Genomic DNA, 17000 nt, shown 5'->3' with positions numbered 1-17000 from the left:
ATTTCCCGGCTGTCAAACCCCGAAATCGGCTTTTGTTATGACAGCCGAAGCGCCCTCTGTCCGTGAGCGTGCGCACCACCCGTTGGCAACGGAATCTGTCAAACAAACGAGAAAGGCCAATGTTTTGTTGTCAAAATAGAAAAATCGAATTTCCAGCACCGCTGCCGAAATAGTGCTACCAAATGAAGTGAATTGTACGGTTTGCTGGCTTAAAAACGGTGCGCTGTGCTAGTGTGAAGCAGTTCTCAGCCGAGGAAATCGAAGGATTCATACAAAATGCCGGTTTGTAGTTAATTTCGGAGCAATGACATCACCGCTCTAGACATCGAATTGCGTGTGCGTGTGTTTGCACTGATACTACATATGCCCATCGGGGCGCCTCCCCCTTTCTATCATCCGTAGGAGGAAGCGATCAAAAATGAAGGTGAAATTGAAAACGTTCGAGTGGTCGTGCGGGTCCGGCCGATGGACAAAAGCGAGCTCGACGTTGGCAGCCAAAATGTAATCAAGGTGGACAAATCCAATCGCAGCATCACGGTCGTTAAGCCGAACGCAAACTCCAGCGAACCGCCCAAGGTGTACTACTTTGATAACGTTTTCGGCGAGGATTCGACACAGGTGCGTGTTATTCAACGTGGGGCTTACAATATTCCGCCCCACCACTGGCTAGTGTGGCCCACCGCGGTTTGCAATTATATATGATGGGTTGAGTGGCTCCGCGCGAGTGGGCCGGCCACCATGCCTCCTCGTGCGCCGAGCCACCGTGCGGTTTCCTTTCTCTTTCGCGTGTAATGACCAGCGTGGACCGATGGGTACAGGCTGGAAAGCTCTGTTTGCACCATTGTAAATTGCTTTTATTTGTGTTTCACCCCATTGCTTTACACCGTAAGGCTTCGATGTACGTTCAGCTGATGACCCAGATGGCATCTTCGAACGACACGAGGCAAGGCAAAGCGCTGGTTCAAGGCCAAAAGCAAACGGGTAGTTTGCAATTGGACCACCTGTTATTATTTTCAAATAGAACGGAGTTGTTTTAAGGTAAAGCATATTTTAATTGGTGTGGACAGTTCTGCTAATGATGAAATGTTCGATTATCAATCACACATCGAAGAACGTCCGTTTATTAGGCTTCAAAACGATTGAACAAACATTGAAAAACGATATGATATTGTTGACCTCGATAGTTTTGCAGACATTTTGTTTTTATTTTTATCAGGTTTCTTTCTGTTGCTTCAGCTCTATCTCATTTATACACTGTTGAATATTTGCTTTCCCAATATGCCCATATCAAACGCTACCTTTTTAAGAATTGAGACAAAAACTTGTATTTATTAGAAATTCGAATGTATTCCTCAAAAGAGTTTAATGTTCCGTGTTTTATCTTGAAATGCAAATTTGCTTAAAGATATTTGTGAAAACTTATTTTGTACAAGAGGACACAAACGTCCATCTTCCTTGTTTTTATGCTTAACGAAGTAATTTAACGTATGGCTTTTGAAGAGAACAAAACACTCGCTGCCTATCCTGCACAGCATTGCTCTTTGCAATCCAATGGTGTTACCATCGATTGAAAGGACAATATTGACAAAATATGTGCGCTTAACAATTAGAGATAAAACAAAAATGCACATGCATTAACGGTGGTAGAAGCTTAACATAAATAATGATGGTAGAAAACCGTGTCATACAATATTCACGGCTTTTCCGGTAGTTCGTTGCAGCTTCTTACGTTCTAATATTTGGTAGATTAGTTCTTCACTCATCTAAGAAAAATGTTGTACTGACGAATTATAAAATCGATTTAAAGAGAATGTGAAGAAGAGCTTATTGCTGAGATTGCGAATTAATTGGACGAAATGCATTTGCATTTAAAGTTATGAACCAATGTGTTCAAAATGCCCTCAAAAATGCTTAAATAGCTCAATGATTGGTAATGGTGAAAATTTGAACTTTTCAACGTGATTAAAAGGCTATAGTCTATATGGGGAAAAAACGTTTTCACGATTCATTTGGACGGTCTCGTCACTGGGCCGAGGTAATTGGTCGGGGGGAGATTTTTCCAGCACCTAATCACAACTGGAAAACCTGGATAAACGATAGTTTGGCTTGCATAGCTCATGTGTCTCGATATTTACAGGTTGTTTCGAAAGAGATAATAACATAGATAACGTATAAAGCTTAACATCTAATGGATGGAAGAATATTATGACAAAGTGTGTTGTTATCCTAACGTTAACGTAGTGTTAGAAAAATGCCTCCATCAGGGATGGCGATGTGTTCATTCGATTTCACCCTTCATGCCTAGGCGCACGGTGACAATTAGATCGATCAGGTAGAACAATGCGCCGACCACTGCAACCGAGCCAGCACCGCACAGGAAATCCATTCTGAAAAGAAAATCGAAGTAAAAATATTTTGTTTTAGCATCATTGCTGTTGAAGTGCAGAAAGCAATGCCGTGCACCGCATACCTTTGCGTGTTGGGCGGCCAGTAGTTGCGGTTCTTCGTCTCGGACCAGTCGTTCAAGATGCAGGCGGCGGTCGCCAGGTATAAGATGAAACCGGTCAAGTTCAGCAGCGAGCTTAGTTTCCACGGAAAGCTACAGAGCGGATGGAAAAAATAGATCAATGTTTGGTGTTCGGTCACCCGATACGTGCGCAGCGTCGGCCAAACTGGCACACATACTTGTCTCGAATGACCTTTCCGAACAGATAAACCACGGAAAACACCAGAAACAAGACGAACGTCCCGTAGGCCAGCGCAACGGTGCGCGATGAGATGAACACGCGCAGCCGCGAATGGTGGGCCGGATCATCGATCAGTCCGATGCAAACGATTGCGACAGCCTGCAAATTACAGAGAGCAAACGATGACGATGTAACGTGAGTGGCTGTTGTTGGCACGCCGAGCAGGCCAATTTGCAAATAAGTTTTATGGCAGCAAAGGGAAGAGAGGGGTGGCAGTCACTGTAAGAACCCTCGGCAAGTGGTTAACGACGATGCAGAGAACAACAAGAGAACCGAGGGGAAGTTAGAAGGAATATCCGCTCTAGAACGACACTAATTACCGACGTACAATCTCGCACCTCCATCGGGTACAGTCGCAGCGACGGAATGCGGGTCGTTGTGGGTGCTTCCGCCAGTCCGCCACCAGCGACAGAGTTTACCGTCGTTGACGCATGACTCATGGCATGAGTGATGACAATCACACCCGTACAGAACGGCCCTCGGCAGCAAAAAGGGCGCCCGTGAGAAAAAAAGCAGTTGCAGCACAGATGTGTGGAGTCTTGTGCTGTGTTTTTTTGCCATCTCGGTCGCGTTATTGCGTCGATTGTGTTTGACTCTTGCAAGACAATCGATATCTTTCATCTGTACGCGTCCGGTGCAGTGGTGGGAGAATGGAGTGTGGTGGGTTGTTTGTGTGATTTAATTGCGATGTGGTGGCGGCGGTGCTACTTGCTGCCACTATTACGATGTACTGCTTCAACGACTGCATGCACCGCGCGGCTTGTCGTAGTTGCATAACGTGCGAGGAATGGGTTTCCGTCGGTTCGGTTAGAACTCATAAACATATTTTCTACTAAATTCGTTTATGCAAAAGGGAACAGATCTGAGGAGAACAAGCCAGATACGTTCCAGATCTACCTCGAACAGTTGCCGATAGCAACCACTGTGCCGCTCAAAACTGACATCATCCTATGGTTTGCGACGCACGACAACACTGCCACCTTCTCCGACCTTTTGACCGAACCAGTTAAGCATGAGCATCAGTTTAGAATCGTTTTAATTTGAACAAATAGCTGAAAAGGAAACGGGGGGTGATGGTTCTTACCAGCTCGAGCAGCTTCAGCACCGGCGGCAAAAACTTGCCCGCTCCGCTGCTGTTGAAGTACTCCTTTCGCATGCCACGATCGGCCTGATCAGCGCCGGACTCTGCATTTGCCATCGTAATACGCGAGATTTCTGTGAGGCGAGCGGTGGAATACATGATAAGAAAAGGGTAATTAGTTAGTTGTTCGAAGCTCCTTAACACGGTTGATCGTGGCGTGAAACATGCGATCGTGCCCTGCGTACGCAGGGATACGCGTGCGTACGAAGCGCAGACTTTGCAATTGCGTTGTTAACCACACAGCGCGTGCGCGCGCCCATACAAACACTTGTCGTGAACATTAATACCGTTTTGTTATTGTTTATGCTCACTACCGGGAAGAAGGGTAGCGAAGGTTTAGTCAGTGTAACATTTTGTTCCGCTCTTTCGTTAAGTGTTTTACAATCGATCGTCAACTTGGACGCGACAGGAAACATGGTTGCGCCGGAAGGGTTGAGATTGCGTAGGAGATTAGTGGTAATTGAATAATTGCCTGCCTACTGACTTTGGCTTGGCTGGTTCGTCGCGCTGGAATTGCTGTCATAACGGAATGCACGCGTGGGGTGACAAACTTGCGTAAATAACCAAACCGACGAGACGCAACACAACACAACTTTAACTATGTATTCAAAACGGGTTTAATTATGGTGGTTAGGCTGTTAAATTGGATTAATTATGTTGGTGGCCACTTATTTAGAGCATTGCGCTATTGCTGAATTAAGAAAAAAACAACAACACTAATCGGTGCTACGGTGGATTAGCATTCGGTTTTGCAGCAAACAACGCCGTCGTATTTGTTTATACTCTACCTATGTTCATGGTATAACAGTTAGCAAATCTCTACACAATGTCCCGCAATACACCACTGCAAGTATTAACATTTGTTAGAATCAGCATTCAGAAATCGCACACGTAAAAGACTCCCTTTAATAAACCTGCTTAATGTCCCTCCCCGAAAATCGCAGATAATTAACATCAATCTTATCGCCACACCCCGCCCAACGACACGCGAGAAGAAGCCTACCGTTTTGAGACGGTTTCTGTGCCGGCAATGGTTCCGCCGGCACCACACCCTCTTCCTGCACCGTTGGGCTGCTTTCCTCTTTCTTTGGATCGCGTGAAATCTTCGAATTGCCCATAGTTGGCGTGAGTTGGGTTTGCGTTTGGGTGTGGTTCTTCCGACTGCGGTGCAAACAGCAAACCAACGTGTAATGGATGACAGACCCGCCTAGCACGCGTTCTCTACTGTAAAGCGCTTGCACCCTAGCCTAGCTGCCTGTGTCTATGAACACCACCTGCAAGTGACTGACTTCGAGGGCCGGGATTCAATCACCGGGACCAGTTGCACCAGGGACCGACCCCATCACAGAGATGAATATTGATGCGAAGGTGACGATCGTGTTGTTATACAACGCCACGCTACTTCCGATGCGTGTAGTGGTGTGTGGTGCACGATGCACAGCAGTGCTCAATAATCTTCGATTTCTAACCAGCATGACCAACAGCAGCAGCGAGCAGTGCGGCAGTGTTATGATGGGTTTCATTTTTTGTTTAAATCCCATTTTGAATGGGTTTACTCATGTGTAAAGTGCCCACTGCCTGCCACTACCTACTATAGCTTCTAGCACAGCCAAACCTCACCCGTTCAGGGGGGAGGGTATTTTAGGGAACTGTTAGCGCGAACGGTCTATAATTTAAATGTTGTGCCCGTTTGGTTTGAATCTGTAACTTTCTCTTCATCCGATCCTACCCGATATCGCGGGCTTGGTTAGCATGTATGCTGCATGTTTCCACACCGCACAAGCAGGAGCTGTAATTTGTACCTCTTATGACACACAGGCACGGGGCAAGCATTGGGCACAATGCGCTCCCTCTCTCCCTCTCTCTCTCTCTCTCTTGCTAGCTGCCAGGAAAGCGTGCTGTTTGTCGAATGGTTATGATGGCTTTTTTTTGTTTCTTCCCCACCAATAGCTGGTACCAACATTCGACGAGTCGTGCTTCGCTGTCAAAGCGTAGCTCTGGTTCCGGTGCCCTTTCTTAGGCAAAACCGCGCACTGGCCTGAACGATTTCCGCACGATTGAAGTCGATAGCAGCGGCGACACGAGGTTTCATTTTTCTCACCATTTTTCTCTCGGAAGGAATGGCAGCGGAAAGTGGAACTGGTTGGTCGACGACCGTGCGTACTTAGCGTTGCATCGTGAATCGTTTCGAATGCAATATTGCATCGGGCCTTGCTATAATGCGACAAGATGCGACAGCACACAAACGGTGTGAACGTTTGGTTATCGTCATACCCGCAGCGGAAGTTAGCAGATATACGCACACCTTTCCTCAACCAACCAGCCCCACCGGGAGGACAATTTTTCTTCCCGCTTTTTGTCACGCGAAATTCCACTACTATTGCCTCCCTCTCCCCGCGCCCATTGCAGGAAGTAATGGTTTTTGTTGTATTGCTGGACGTTTTTTTCTGTATTGATTAATGTTTCCATTCCCCCTGTCTTTTATGCATGGATTGGTAATGATGACTCTTGAAACCATCAGGAATAGTGGACAAGAGAAAGTTGTTGAAATAAAATTGAATCTAATACAAAAAAAAAACACACACACACACACTGCGCGCATTCCGGTAGTAATGATCAACTCCGCCACCGCTAATGATCACTCTCACAGCGATCGTAACCGCGTTCAATCGTTCGTTCGGTCGTGATAGGAGGCATTGCATGCAAATGTTTGCCACCTTCCCTGAGAGTGAAAGGATGGAGTGTGATATAGAAGAGCATAAAAAAAAAACAAATTTTACACCAAGCGCATTATGCGTCTTCCGCGCGATGCACACGCGCACCACGGACAGGTTCACAGATCGCCTTATGCAACCCGCGCAACGCAATAGAAAACTCTCCCCCCTTGGCTTCGAAGGCGATCAAACAAATCTTTCTCTAAGATGCATTGGGTGCTTACCACACAACAGGCTTGTGCGTTATTTTACGCACATATTTGCTGGTTCCCCGTTGTTGCTCGCCCCTTGCCAAAGGGAAGGTGACCATCGCATCTCATTCTCCCTTTTGGAAGTGGGAAGTGAAAGCTCCCACGAATCCACCCCGAAACAACACACCACAGGGTTCGATTGGAAGGGCTTTGAAGTTGATAGACACGGCAGCAACACACATTTCAAAGCTTCGCTGGGGTGATGCTGACAGGAAAAAAAACCCGCCGGCAGCATGACAGCACAATCGAATGATGGATGTAATGCGGCGTATGGGAATATGGTGCTCTCATGCAGTGGAACACAACAATGTGAGTGCACAATATATACGCCTCCAGCTGTTGTGTGTGATGGGAGCTTCACGTGGAAAGTTAAAAACCATTAGATATACTTCCTTCTAATATGCACAAACACACCACCACGGTATGGTTGTAAATAATTTAGTTACTGTGTATGGATTTTAATTTAATTCTCCTCGTTGCTAGAACATTTCAGTCGGCTCCGCGTTACGTGCCATCCCGCCACTCAATCTAGATCTGAGTCATGCTGAATCCCGCGCGATGTGCTGTGGTTGCGTGTTAGCAGCGCTACGCCAAAAACCCCCCGCCATTGGACGCGAAACGACGAACCAAAACAAAATACGTATCAAAATAAATACTGCCACTGCTGCTTTTCCGCGCTACCAGCACCACCCCGGGATCGGGAGCGCCACAGCACGACCACAGCAGTACGATTTCCACGCGCTACAACCATTACAGTTTCGTGTTTGTGAGCGTTTCGGTACGGAATACACAAGCGAGAGACGGAAGGAATGAACTGTAACACACAGGCGCTGGACACCCGAGCATAAAATGGGAATGAAAGTCACACACTGGGCAGCATAATTTTGCGGTGCGCTCGCCTGGAAGAAAAGGGGCCTGTAGAAAAACCCGCCAAACCAGCTTTTGGGGTGGTTTGTGATCGTTACGCCAGTAAGAGAGAGAGACACGCTCGCAAAAGAAAGAAGGAAATTGAGAGAGCAAGAGTTGTTTACTCTCGTGAAATGGTAGCCCACGTTGGGGCTTCCCTTTTATACGCCCGTTGGACCCCCGAAGAAAGGGTCACGGATTTAAAGAGCCACGTTTTCTTTGGCGCGGGTGCTTTAAATCGTGCATCCCCCGAGAGGAAAGGGCGCCCGCGGATTGCTCATTCTTTCATGCGTTTTTGGAAGCTCCGGTGAAGTAATTGTAACTGTTGTTGGAGTCGAGTGTTCCCGCATCACACACACACACTTACACACAGATAAGAGGGATAGGTGTGGATGGGTGGGTGGTTTTAAACGTTTCGCCTTTTATACGTGTCCAGCGTTTCGATGAGCGGTGGAAAAGACCATGTGGCAGTCGACAACGAACGCCCGCGAGTATTGAGAAAGGTTGGGAAAACTTTCCCGCGCATTTTGTTTTCCTGTGCGGTGTGCAGTGTTGTTCCATGGTGTGCCACGAGATGGACAAAGCACACCTATCCCTGCATTGTTGTGAAGCCGTTGTTTAAGATGCCCATCACCCTACGATCGGAATTCGTACCGCTTTTGGCTGGAAACTGTGAAAAGATGGACCAAGCGAGACAGTCTTCTACGGAGGACACATTTCAGGGATCGGCATTTGCTTTGCTCCAGCAACCGGTTTAGCACCTTCGAGAACGTTATGATGTTTGGCTGACGTTATGTGGCGAACGTTATCATGTCCTCTTTTCGCTTCGCAATCGGTCGGAATCCGAATCTACTCCAGTAATCGCTGGATTGAAGCGGAATTTTCCACCGTTCAGTTAAACGATATCGTGTTTACCATGTCCGGTACCAGTTGCTTAAAGCATTATGATTTGTCTCGATACAAACGAGCTGACTGCATGCGTCCCATGACGGAAGCCACAGACAAATAAACTTTCACTCGTGACAGCCGCAAAGCCAGCAAGCCATTGAGCGGAAGTCCACTATCAAATGCTTCGTGGCTTGCCCATATCTGGACGGAATGATGCATGTCACTATTATCGATCACGTGGTGTCGGGACGATAAACAGGATCAATTATTTAAGAGAGAGAGAGAGAGAGCGAGATTTCTCCAAGATTCCACTCAAAGATCATTCGCGTACGGAAAGTGTGGACATTGCGCCTAATTGCTGTGTACTTATCCGATCATGACGCGGGATGTAAAATTAATGATTGCTATCCTGCGAACTGTTCAATTCGCCACGACAGTCAACCACTGCTGTCGCCGTGGACCGGTTTTTTTTTTGTGTACCTGTTGCTTTCGAAGACACTCTTCGCAAGTGGTGAAGGTAGCATTAGATTCCTTCGGTTTCCTTCACGTCGGCCACAATCACGTAATCGGCGGTACGAACCTAGTGCAGGACAACCATCACCACCACCACCACGAGCGTACGTTCACCTGTGCATCGGCTTGGTGTGTACCCTTCGGTCTGCACAGGTGTTTCTTAGGCCGGGGGTCGCAAGAACGTACCACACGAAAGGGTGCGATGAGTGGGCCAACGTTTAGAATGGTTCCTTCGCGTTGCGTGTCACCGAAGCGGCAACACAATTGGGTCACGGTACGCTCCAACCGCGAGGAAGGTACCGACGACGTCATAACCCGCGTCCGGAAAAGTCGTGCACGAAGTCGACACGAAGTGTTTGGTAGCTGCACTACCCCTCACTTGCACATTGTATTGTACGGGAAGTGGCAAATTACTTCAAACAGGCAAAGGTGAAACGGTTGTAGAAGATGAATGTTCTTGCTTTGGGGCAAATGTTACATTTTGCTGGGGGAAAGCTATACCACTAATGGGTTCTTTATTTGTTCAACGGTGTGCTAGTGGCGAACGACAACATTCGGAAACCGCTTTGTCGAGAGTTCAAACCCAGCTACGCACGACGTTTCCAGGGTGCGTAAAAGCGTGCCACAATAGATGATAAATAAACATTGGCATGGCATTCGGAGGGGGTAATGCGTGTATTTGAGGAGCAAGTCAACTTGAAAGACGTTGAGTAAATAAAAAAACAGTTATCAACAACAACCATTAGATGGTAAACAAAAAGATCGAAAAACGGAGCGCAACAACAGAACAGTTCGTTGACGCTGCCCTGTAAAGTCGTTTTCGACAAGCTCAGAATGCAGTTCTTCGACCGCACGGGGCTGGAATTATATGTCTTCCCGACCACTTGTCAGTGTGGCTACGGTTCACTAAACACCCGGAACGACGGAACGACACCAGCCCGGGTCATGCTTGATGCTTTCCCGCGCTTGATAAAACACGTCAATTACGGACACACTTGCGCTTTGTGCACGGCGTCGTGCAATTGCTCTCGGTTGCATGTTTGTTTACTCCTGCTGCTGTGCTATCGATTTTCTTGCCCGATTGTACATTTGCGCTCGGACCACGTGGTGGTGGACCACACTTGTGAAGGGTCTTGGGTGGCAACTGTATGTGTGTGTGAATCATTGCACCTTTGTCTTCTCGAAGGTGCTTTCATTTTTAACATTGAGCGTAGACAATTCTCGAGCAAGTGGGAAATGCAAGTACACTTACTGGGTTGTTTTACGCTTTGGGTGATTTTGTAGAATTTTAAATGCTAGCCGTTGAATTTTTAAAAATCAGCTAAAACGTTGGATTTGAAAGCCTAGCCATATTGCTAGCAGCATGGTTGGCCGGTCAAAAGAAGTATACAAATTAGAGACCGGTCCGCTTATGACATGTTGGTTTCATAGATCCACTTTTCCTCTTCTCTTCACCTGTTCACGTGTCTAGTATCGCTAGCTGGCTTTTGGGACAATACACTTTCTTCCTGTAGCAAAACTGGATTGTCAACATTCCGCCAGCGTAGAGCGTAGAGAAAGATACACGCAGGACAGAATTATATGTGCGCGCAGAGATTGTGCGTATCGCTTTCATCACCTTCAGAAGCTAAAGCTCAGCTCAGACACACCCCGTGTGTGATGTACAGAAATTAATATTCTATATCGTTAACGCCACAGAGAAAAAGGTCACGAAGCATGAATCACATCACATCACACTCCCATTTCTAATGCCAACACCGTCACGACAAGGACTTGGCTTTGTTTTGGAAGCTCTTTTTTGGGTGGTTTGTTCTTCAGTAAGGATGTACATTTTTGCTACATTGCTTAGGGCTTGCCGCTAACGTTGTTTACTACCTTTCCGCCAGCACGCTATCCTTTCTGGCGCAAAACTTTTCCACGCACTAAACGACACACGCAGTAAAAAACGTGCCAACAGTTTCGATCAAGCAGTTCGATCTACTGGCACACGAATTGTGGCTATATGTACCGTTAGGCTTTTTCTACGCGACCCAACAGACCAAACAGTGTATCTATTGCCTGTGTCAACTGCCAACGTGTATTACTTCTTGCTAACGAATGCAAAACGCACCACGGATTATAATACTGTCTCATCTACACTTAAAATGGGGTCGGGTCCATCCAGCCCCCACCCCAGTTGGGGGGACGCTCGGAAATTATGTTCCGATGGCATGTGTCAGCCCAGTCGGCGGGACCGCGCCCAATTCCATTTCTCTAGCACACGCCCGATGCACCACGAATAGAGCCATTATTTTACGCCAATGATTACAGTGTGGAACAAACGCGTACGACGAGCAGGACGGGCATGATGAATCAGTAAGATTATCTTTGGGGGTTGATTTTACTGGGATTGTTGCCTTTTTTAGCGGAATGAAACTTTCAACTCATCTCTAACCTGGTTAATATTGTACAAAATCACGTTCAATTTCACTATTTTTGCTTTAATTTTAAAGCACGTGTGATTTGGTGGTTTAAATTTGTAACGATTTCAAACACGATTTTTTTTTTCAAATTTTTCCTCGCCGTTGTAGACACTTGTGCCACGATGATAATGAACCTCTCGCCCAGCACAGAGACGTCCGGTTTAGGGGAAAGCGCGCTCAAAACTGAACCGTCTCCGCTACGCCGTACCGCGTGCAAGGGGTCCGTAACGGCAACATTCCCCTTTATGCTTCTTCGGGGTGGCGGGAGGAGTATATGTGTTTGTGTGTGTTGGTTGGGTGGTTGGGCCGCAGCACAGCACACAGCTTATGCTGGACGGTGGTGCGACACACAGTGCGGGCGACATAGAAGGCTGTTCGTGGTGGTGGTGGTGGTGGTGATGTTTGAGCTTGGTAAGCACAGCAACCCTTACTTGCGGGTGTGTGTAAACCGTGCTTGAGCTTGCACGAAAGCTTTGTGAGGGTAGAGCGCGGGCTATGAATAACCCTTAAAGTGCAGTGAATGTTGTTAATTCTTTTTTGTAATTTAAAACTTTTAAGTAAATTAACTTTGCAGCATGTAAAACAATGTAATGAGTTAGCAAACATCGGCTTTATTTTATTTTTATTTATTTAAAAACATTGACGGGTTAAAACAATGGCCATACCAGCACTTATTATCATTTGTCGATCTTCGGAACTGCGCTGTCTTTGTGTGTTCGCACCCACTCTACCACTCTACCACTCGGCCCATCCCCGCCGGTGTGCTAATTTGAATGTTGATGGCATTCAGCAGACGGGCGCCGCTGCCGGTGGAAGGGATTGGAATGCAACAAAAGGGTCATTACCGGTGTGAGCTCCGAAATGCACTGGCATTCAACAAACGAAATATCAATAGCGCCCCATTAGCATTGTAACGAGCCCACGATGAGTTGAGTGTTTTATTGTATGTGTGTGTGTGTGCGCGTGCGTGTGCAACAGTCTCCAGTTGACTGCACTGATCTGCGTTTGAAGGTGTCAGTTGCACGTTTTTACCAGTAAATAAATTAAATTTTTAGCTTACTGTCCTGAGGGCGTGTTTCATGCGGAACGCATTAACGGGTGAAAAATGCCCAGAATGAATCATTCTTATCACGCCTTTCTGTGCTCCAGTGGCATACTAACACACTGTTCTATCTCACTCTCACCGTCGACGTCGCTTGATGATTACCTCATATAAGGTTTGGGTCATCGCGATCGATCATTCTCGTGCACGTCTGAAGCGGTTAAATGGTCGTCGAGAACGTCCAAATGCGTCCGAGAACGTGCTCCACACAAATTTGCTCAGACAAACCCCCCCGACGGTTTGCGCAACTTCGACGCCAACGTTGCCAAAGAGGAGTGGGATAGGGGATAATTGATTTAATTAGCGCACTTCATTGAACGGAATCAGTAGTCTTCTCCCACAAACTAGGTGGGCATTATGGTTTAGGTCAGGATAGCGGACCGTTTGCTCTGGCCCCACGCGTACATTTGGGCGAATAAGTTAATTGATTTAATTTGTAAGCGCTTTACGAGCTTGGCAGCAAAACGCCAAAAACGCCCAGGCGTGTGTGAAGAAATTGCTTGCGTTGCTTGTGCGCTACATGTGTTTTCCCCAGTTGCGTTTGTTCTAAAACCCGCACCGCTTTTCCCTTCTGCCCCGCAGATCGATCTGTACGTGGACACTGCGCGCCCGATCGTGGACAAGGTGCTGGAGGGCTACAATGGTACCATCCTGGCGTACGGGCAGACCGGCACCGGCAAAACGTACACCATGTCGGGCAGTGCCGACTCGCCGCAGACCAAGGGCATCATCCCGAACACGTTCGCGCACATCTTCGGGCACATTGCGCGGGGCAAGGAGAACCAAAAGTTCCTCGTGCGCGTCAGCTACATGGAGATCTACAACGAGGAGGTGCGCGACCTGCTCGGCAAGGAGCTGAACAAGAGCCTGGAGGTGAAGGAGCGGGCCGACATCGGCGTGTTCGTGAAGGATCTGAGCGGGTACGTGGTGCACAATGCGGACGATCTGGACAACATCATGAAGCTGGGCAACAAGAACCGGGTCGTCGGCGCGACCAAGATGAACTCGGAGTCGTCCCGCTCGCACGCGATCTTCTCCATCACGGTCGAGTCGAGCGAGACGGACGAGGCGGGCCGGCAGTACGTGCGCATGGGCAAGCTGCAGCTGGTCGATCTGGCCGGCTCGGAGCGCCAGAGCAAGACGCAATCGTCCGGGCTGCGGCTGAAGGAGGCGACCAAGATCAACCTGTCGCTTTCCGTGCTGGGCAACGTGATCAGCGCGCTGGTGGACGGCAAGAGCACGCACATCCCGTACCGCAACTCGAAGCTGACGCGCCTGCTGCAGGATTCGCTCGGCGGCAACAGCAAAACGGTCATGTGCGCCAGCATCAGCCCGGCCGACTCGAACTACGTCGAGACGATCTCGACGCTGCGGTACGCGTGCCGGGCGAAGAGCATCCAGAATCTGGCCCACATCAACGAGGAGCCGAAGGATGCGCTGCTGCGCCACTTCCAGGAGGAAATCGAGGAGCTGAAGCGGCAGCTGGAGGAGGGCATCTTTCAGCAGGGCATCGAAAGCGACGACGAGGAGGAGGAAGATGAGGGTGATGGGGAGGGCGAGGATGAGGAGGACGCGGTGGAGGAGGAGTGCGATCCGGACGCGGACCGGGAGCGCAAGGAGAAGCAGCGCAAGGAGAAGGCCCGGGAGCGCAAGGAGAAGAGTGACGCGGAGAAGGAGCTGCTGGAGAAGAAGGCGATGGAGAATCAGCAGGAGCTGAAGAAGGCAAAGTGAGTTCGTGTGTGTGTGTGTGTATGAAGCAGTAGAGATGGGCGAAAAGAAATTGATTCTAACCTAACAATATGCATTTTTTTTTTTAGATCGGAACAGGATCAGCTGCGGGCCAAGCTGTCCTCGCTGGAGAACAAAATTCTGGTCGGCGGCGAAAATCTGCTCGAGAAGGCGAAGGAGCAGGAGCTGCTGCTGGAAAACTCAATTACCGAGCTGGAGCAGCGCACCAAGACGGAGCGCGAGCTGAAGGAAAACCTGCAAAAGATCGAAGCGGAGCGGATCGACATCGAGGAGCGGTACAGCTCGCTGCAGGAGGAGTGCGTCGGCAAAACGAAGAAGCTGCAGCGCGTCATGTCCATGCTGATGAGCATCAAGTCGGAGCTGGCCGACCAGCAGCAGGAGCAGCAGCGGGAAAAGGAGGGCATCTACGAGAACATACGCAGCCTGTCGCGCGAGCTGGCCCTCTGCGAGCTGGTCATTAACTCGTACATTCCGAAGGAGTATCAGGTACGTCTTGTGTGTGTGTGATGGCGTGCTGAGCCTTATCTAAAGCAAATCGTTCATTTTTCAATCTCTGCCCCACTTGCAGAGCATGATCGAGAAGTTTACGCACTGGAACGAGGATATTGGCGAGTGGCAGCTCAAGTGCGTCGCGTACACGGGCAACAACATGCGCAAAAACATCCCAGAACCAAAGGTCAACACCAAAGAGACGGATCTGATCGACCTGTCGCACGTGTATCTTAGCTACAACACGGACTCCGTGGCAGAGCCGATCCGTGCCAAGACGGCCAGACCGCGCACGTCCGGCATTGCTCGCCCGACAACGGCCAGAAAGTACTATTAGAGCGCTTTGGCTGGGTTTGGAACGGGGCATATGCTTCAAATGAGGCTTTTTTCTATGCTTTCATGGGATGGTTTGGGAGGCATATACGTCACTTAACTTTAAACGAGATACAACACAAGTTTTCAGCAATCGTTTTCGCTAATGGTGTGCCTCTTGAACATACTTCCTCACCGTATGGTGTGACGGAAGCTTGGCACTAAACGCACAACAGGCACCAACAACACACTCGCTTTACACTGAAACGTGCAATTCGATACTAGTCGCTTTACGTTCCGTACGGTGAACGATGATGGTCAGTAGTGGTAGTTTGATTGTTGATGAGTAAATCCGGAGCCACGAACGAATATGACCGTGGTGCGCCCGGCTAACCAAAAACCACACCACAACACAGGAGCGAGAGCTCACAGCGGACCGTGCGGGCAAACCCGTTGGAGGTGGGTGCAAGTTATTATTTGAGGTATTTTATATTACAAGGTATTTTTTGTTGACTGCAAGTTGACGCTTATTGTTTCAGTAGCATATATACCAGTGCGCACTTACTGTGCTGTGTCTACTTTATCATATGTATAGCGCGCGTGAACCTTTATTTAAACTAGACAATGCTTACACATGCCAGGCGCCATGTTGGAATGATTTCAAACCAGCTACCAGACATAGGAACGTAAAATAGGGCCAAGGATAGGGGCTTACATCCTTGCGATAGGTCTCATGACAGAACTCGTAACTCGTTTTGGGTGAATATTTAAACAAAATCATTTAACATTTTAAGTTAGGAGGGATGTAGACATACTATCGCTTCAGCGTATACTAAACATGAGAAGTTTAAACTAACTCCCTTAATTTCATAGATACATCACGAGATCGGTAACCAAAAACAACAGTCGTAGAACAAGATTTTGCTGTGGTTGTGACAATATTTCCAGTAATGTTTAGCCGAAAAAAAAGAAATAATGGGAAACTTTATTTTATTATGTACAGTGTGTACGTTTCCGTTTACGATTTTAGGTAGTGTGGGCACACGACTTCCACTCATCCACGATTATTAACGATTTCATTTGCACGCGCATCTTTGTTGCATTTAGTGGCATTACACTAACAAAAGGACAACTTTCTACTTACACTATTTTGTATCGAGCATTTGTGTTCATTGCGTGGTTTCAACCAGCAAAAACCGTAGCGAACAAGGTCAACCCCATCTTAACCATCCCCCAGTCCACTCTTAGCCGGATAGGAGGACGAGAGAAAAGGGAACATGAATATGTATTTTATAGGCTAGTCACAGTTGCTTCAGGTTTGAAGCAATACCGCTCACCCATAATCAAACTTACTACTCAATGAGACAGTGTTTTTCCGCTTTAAGAAAGTTTAAGGCAACAAAACATGACTTGGCATAAGCACTAAACGCGAGGAACGTCACTTAGCAAGGGATAAAAGAAACCTTTTTATGGCGTTATTTGCAATTAAAACTAACAATAATACTCAACACAAACACAAACACTGACACACGAACAAACGTTTGCATATTTGTACTGTAGATGGCATTGAAATACACTAGAAAAACGATAAATGTTTGCGCCTCGTTCGCGTTTGGAATGAAGTGAAAAGCGGAAGCGTTAATTCGTTCGACATTAAACAACACTCTCCCTTTTAACGGTCATCACATTAATGAAGCGGCTCTCACTCCCTCGGTTCGTAAAACAG

At 47.8% G+C, this 17000-nt stretch overlaps 2 protein-coding genes across 3 annotated transcripts; one reads left to right on the top strand and one right to left on the bottom strand.

Annotated features, from left to right (window-relative positions):
- The first annotated feature begins 72 nt into the window (after positions 1-72).
- Positions 73-16866, top strand: LOC120898181 (kinesin-like protein KIF3A). Its single transcript, XM_040303658.1, has 5 exons — positions 73-282; positions 403-618; positions 13307-14451; positions 14542-14959; positions 15042-16866. Exons 1-5 carry the CDS (start codon positions 277-279, stop codon positions 15297-15299), a joined length of 2043 nt encoding a protein of 680 aa, XP_040159592.1. The 5' UTR covers positions 73-276; the 3' UTR covers positions 15300-16866.
- Positions 1300-5186, bottom strand: LOC120898184. 2 transcript variants are annotated; one of them, XM_040303662.1, is made up of 5 exons: positions 4892-5186; positions 3832-3962; positions 2686-2846; positions 2471-2599; positions 1300-2387 (listed from the first exon to the last, which is right to left on the bottom strand). In XM_040303662.1, the coding sequence occupies exons 1-5, from the start codon at positions 5004-5006 to the stop codon at positions 2279-2281; spliced, it is 645 nt and encodes a 214-aa protein (XP_040159596.1). In that variant the 5' UTR covers positions 5007-5186; the 3' UTR covers positions 1300-2278. The 2 variants fall into 2 exon arrangements, with proteins under 2 accessions (XP_040159596.1, XP_040159597.1); XM_040303663.1 differs by lacking the exon at positions 4892-5186 and adding an exon at positions 4677-4747.
- Positions 16867-17000: the final 134 nt, after the last annotated feature.

This window comes from Anopheles arabiensis, chromosome 2, assembly GCF_016920715.1.
Source record: "Anopheles arabiensis isolate DONGOLA chromosome 2, AaraD3, whole genome shotgun sequence".
NCBI lineage: Eukaryota > Metazoa > Arthropoda > Insecta > Diptera > Culicidae > Anopheles > Anopheles arabiensis.
Note: the sequence above shows the minus strand (reverse complement) of the source record. Positions and strands in the feature narration are given on the sequence as shown.

Bases quoted from the DNA above. Each gene is read 5' to 3' on its own strand.
- LOC120898181 (XM_040303658.1), top strand. The intron at 619-13,306 runs GTGCGTGTTATT...TCTGCCCCGCAG, and splicing joins TCGGCGAGGATTCGACACAG to ATCGATCTGTACGTGGACAC. The intron at 14,452-14,541 runs GTGAGTTCGTGT...TTTTTTTTTTAG, and splicing joins CAGGAGCTGAAGAAGGCAAA to ATCGGAACAGGATCAGCTGC.
- LOC120898184 (XM_040303662.1), bottom strand. From the start codon at position 5,006: ATGGGCAATTCGAAGATTTCACGCGATCCAAAGAAAGAGGAAAGCAGC. The intron at 3,963-4,891 runs GTAGGCTTCTTC...CTCGCCTCACAG, and splicing joins ACAGAAACCGTCTCAAAACG to AAATCTCGCGTATTACGATG. The intron at 2,388-2,470 runs GTATGCGGTGCA...TTTTCTTTTCAG, and splicing joins TGGCCGCCCAACACGCAAAG to AATGGATTTCCTGTGCGGTG.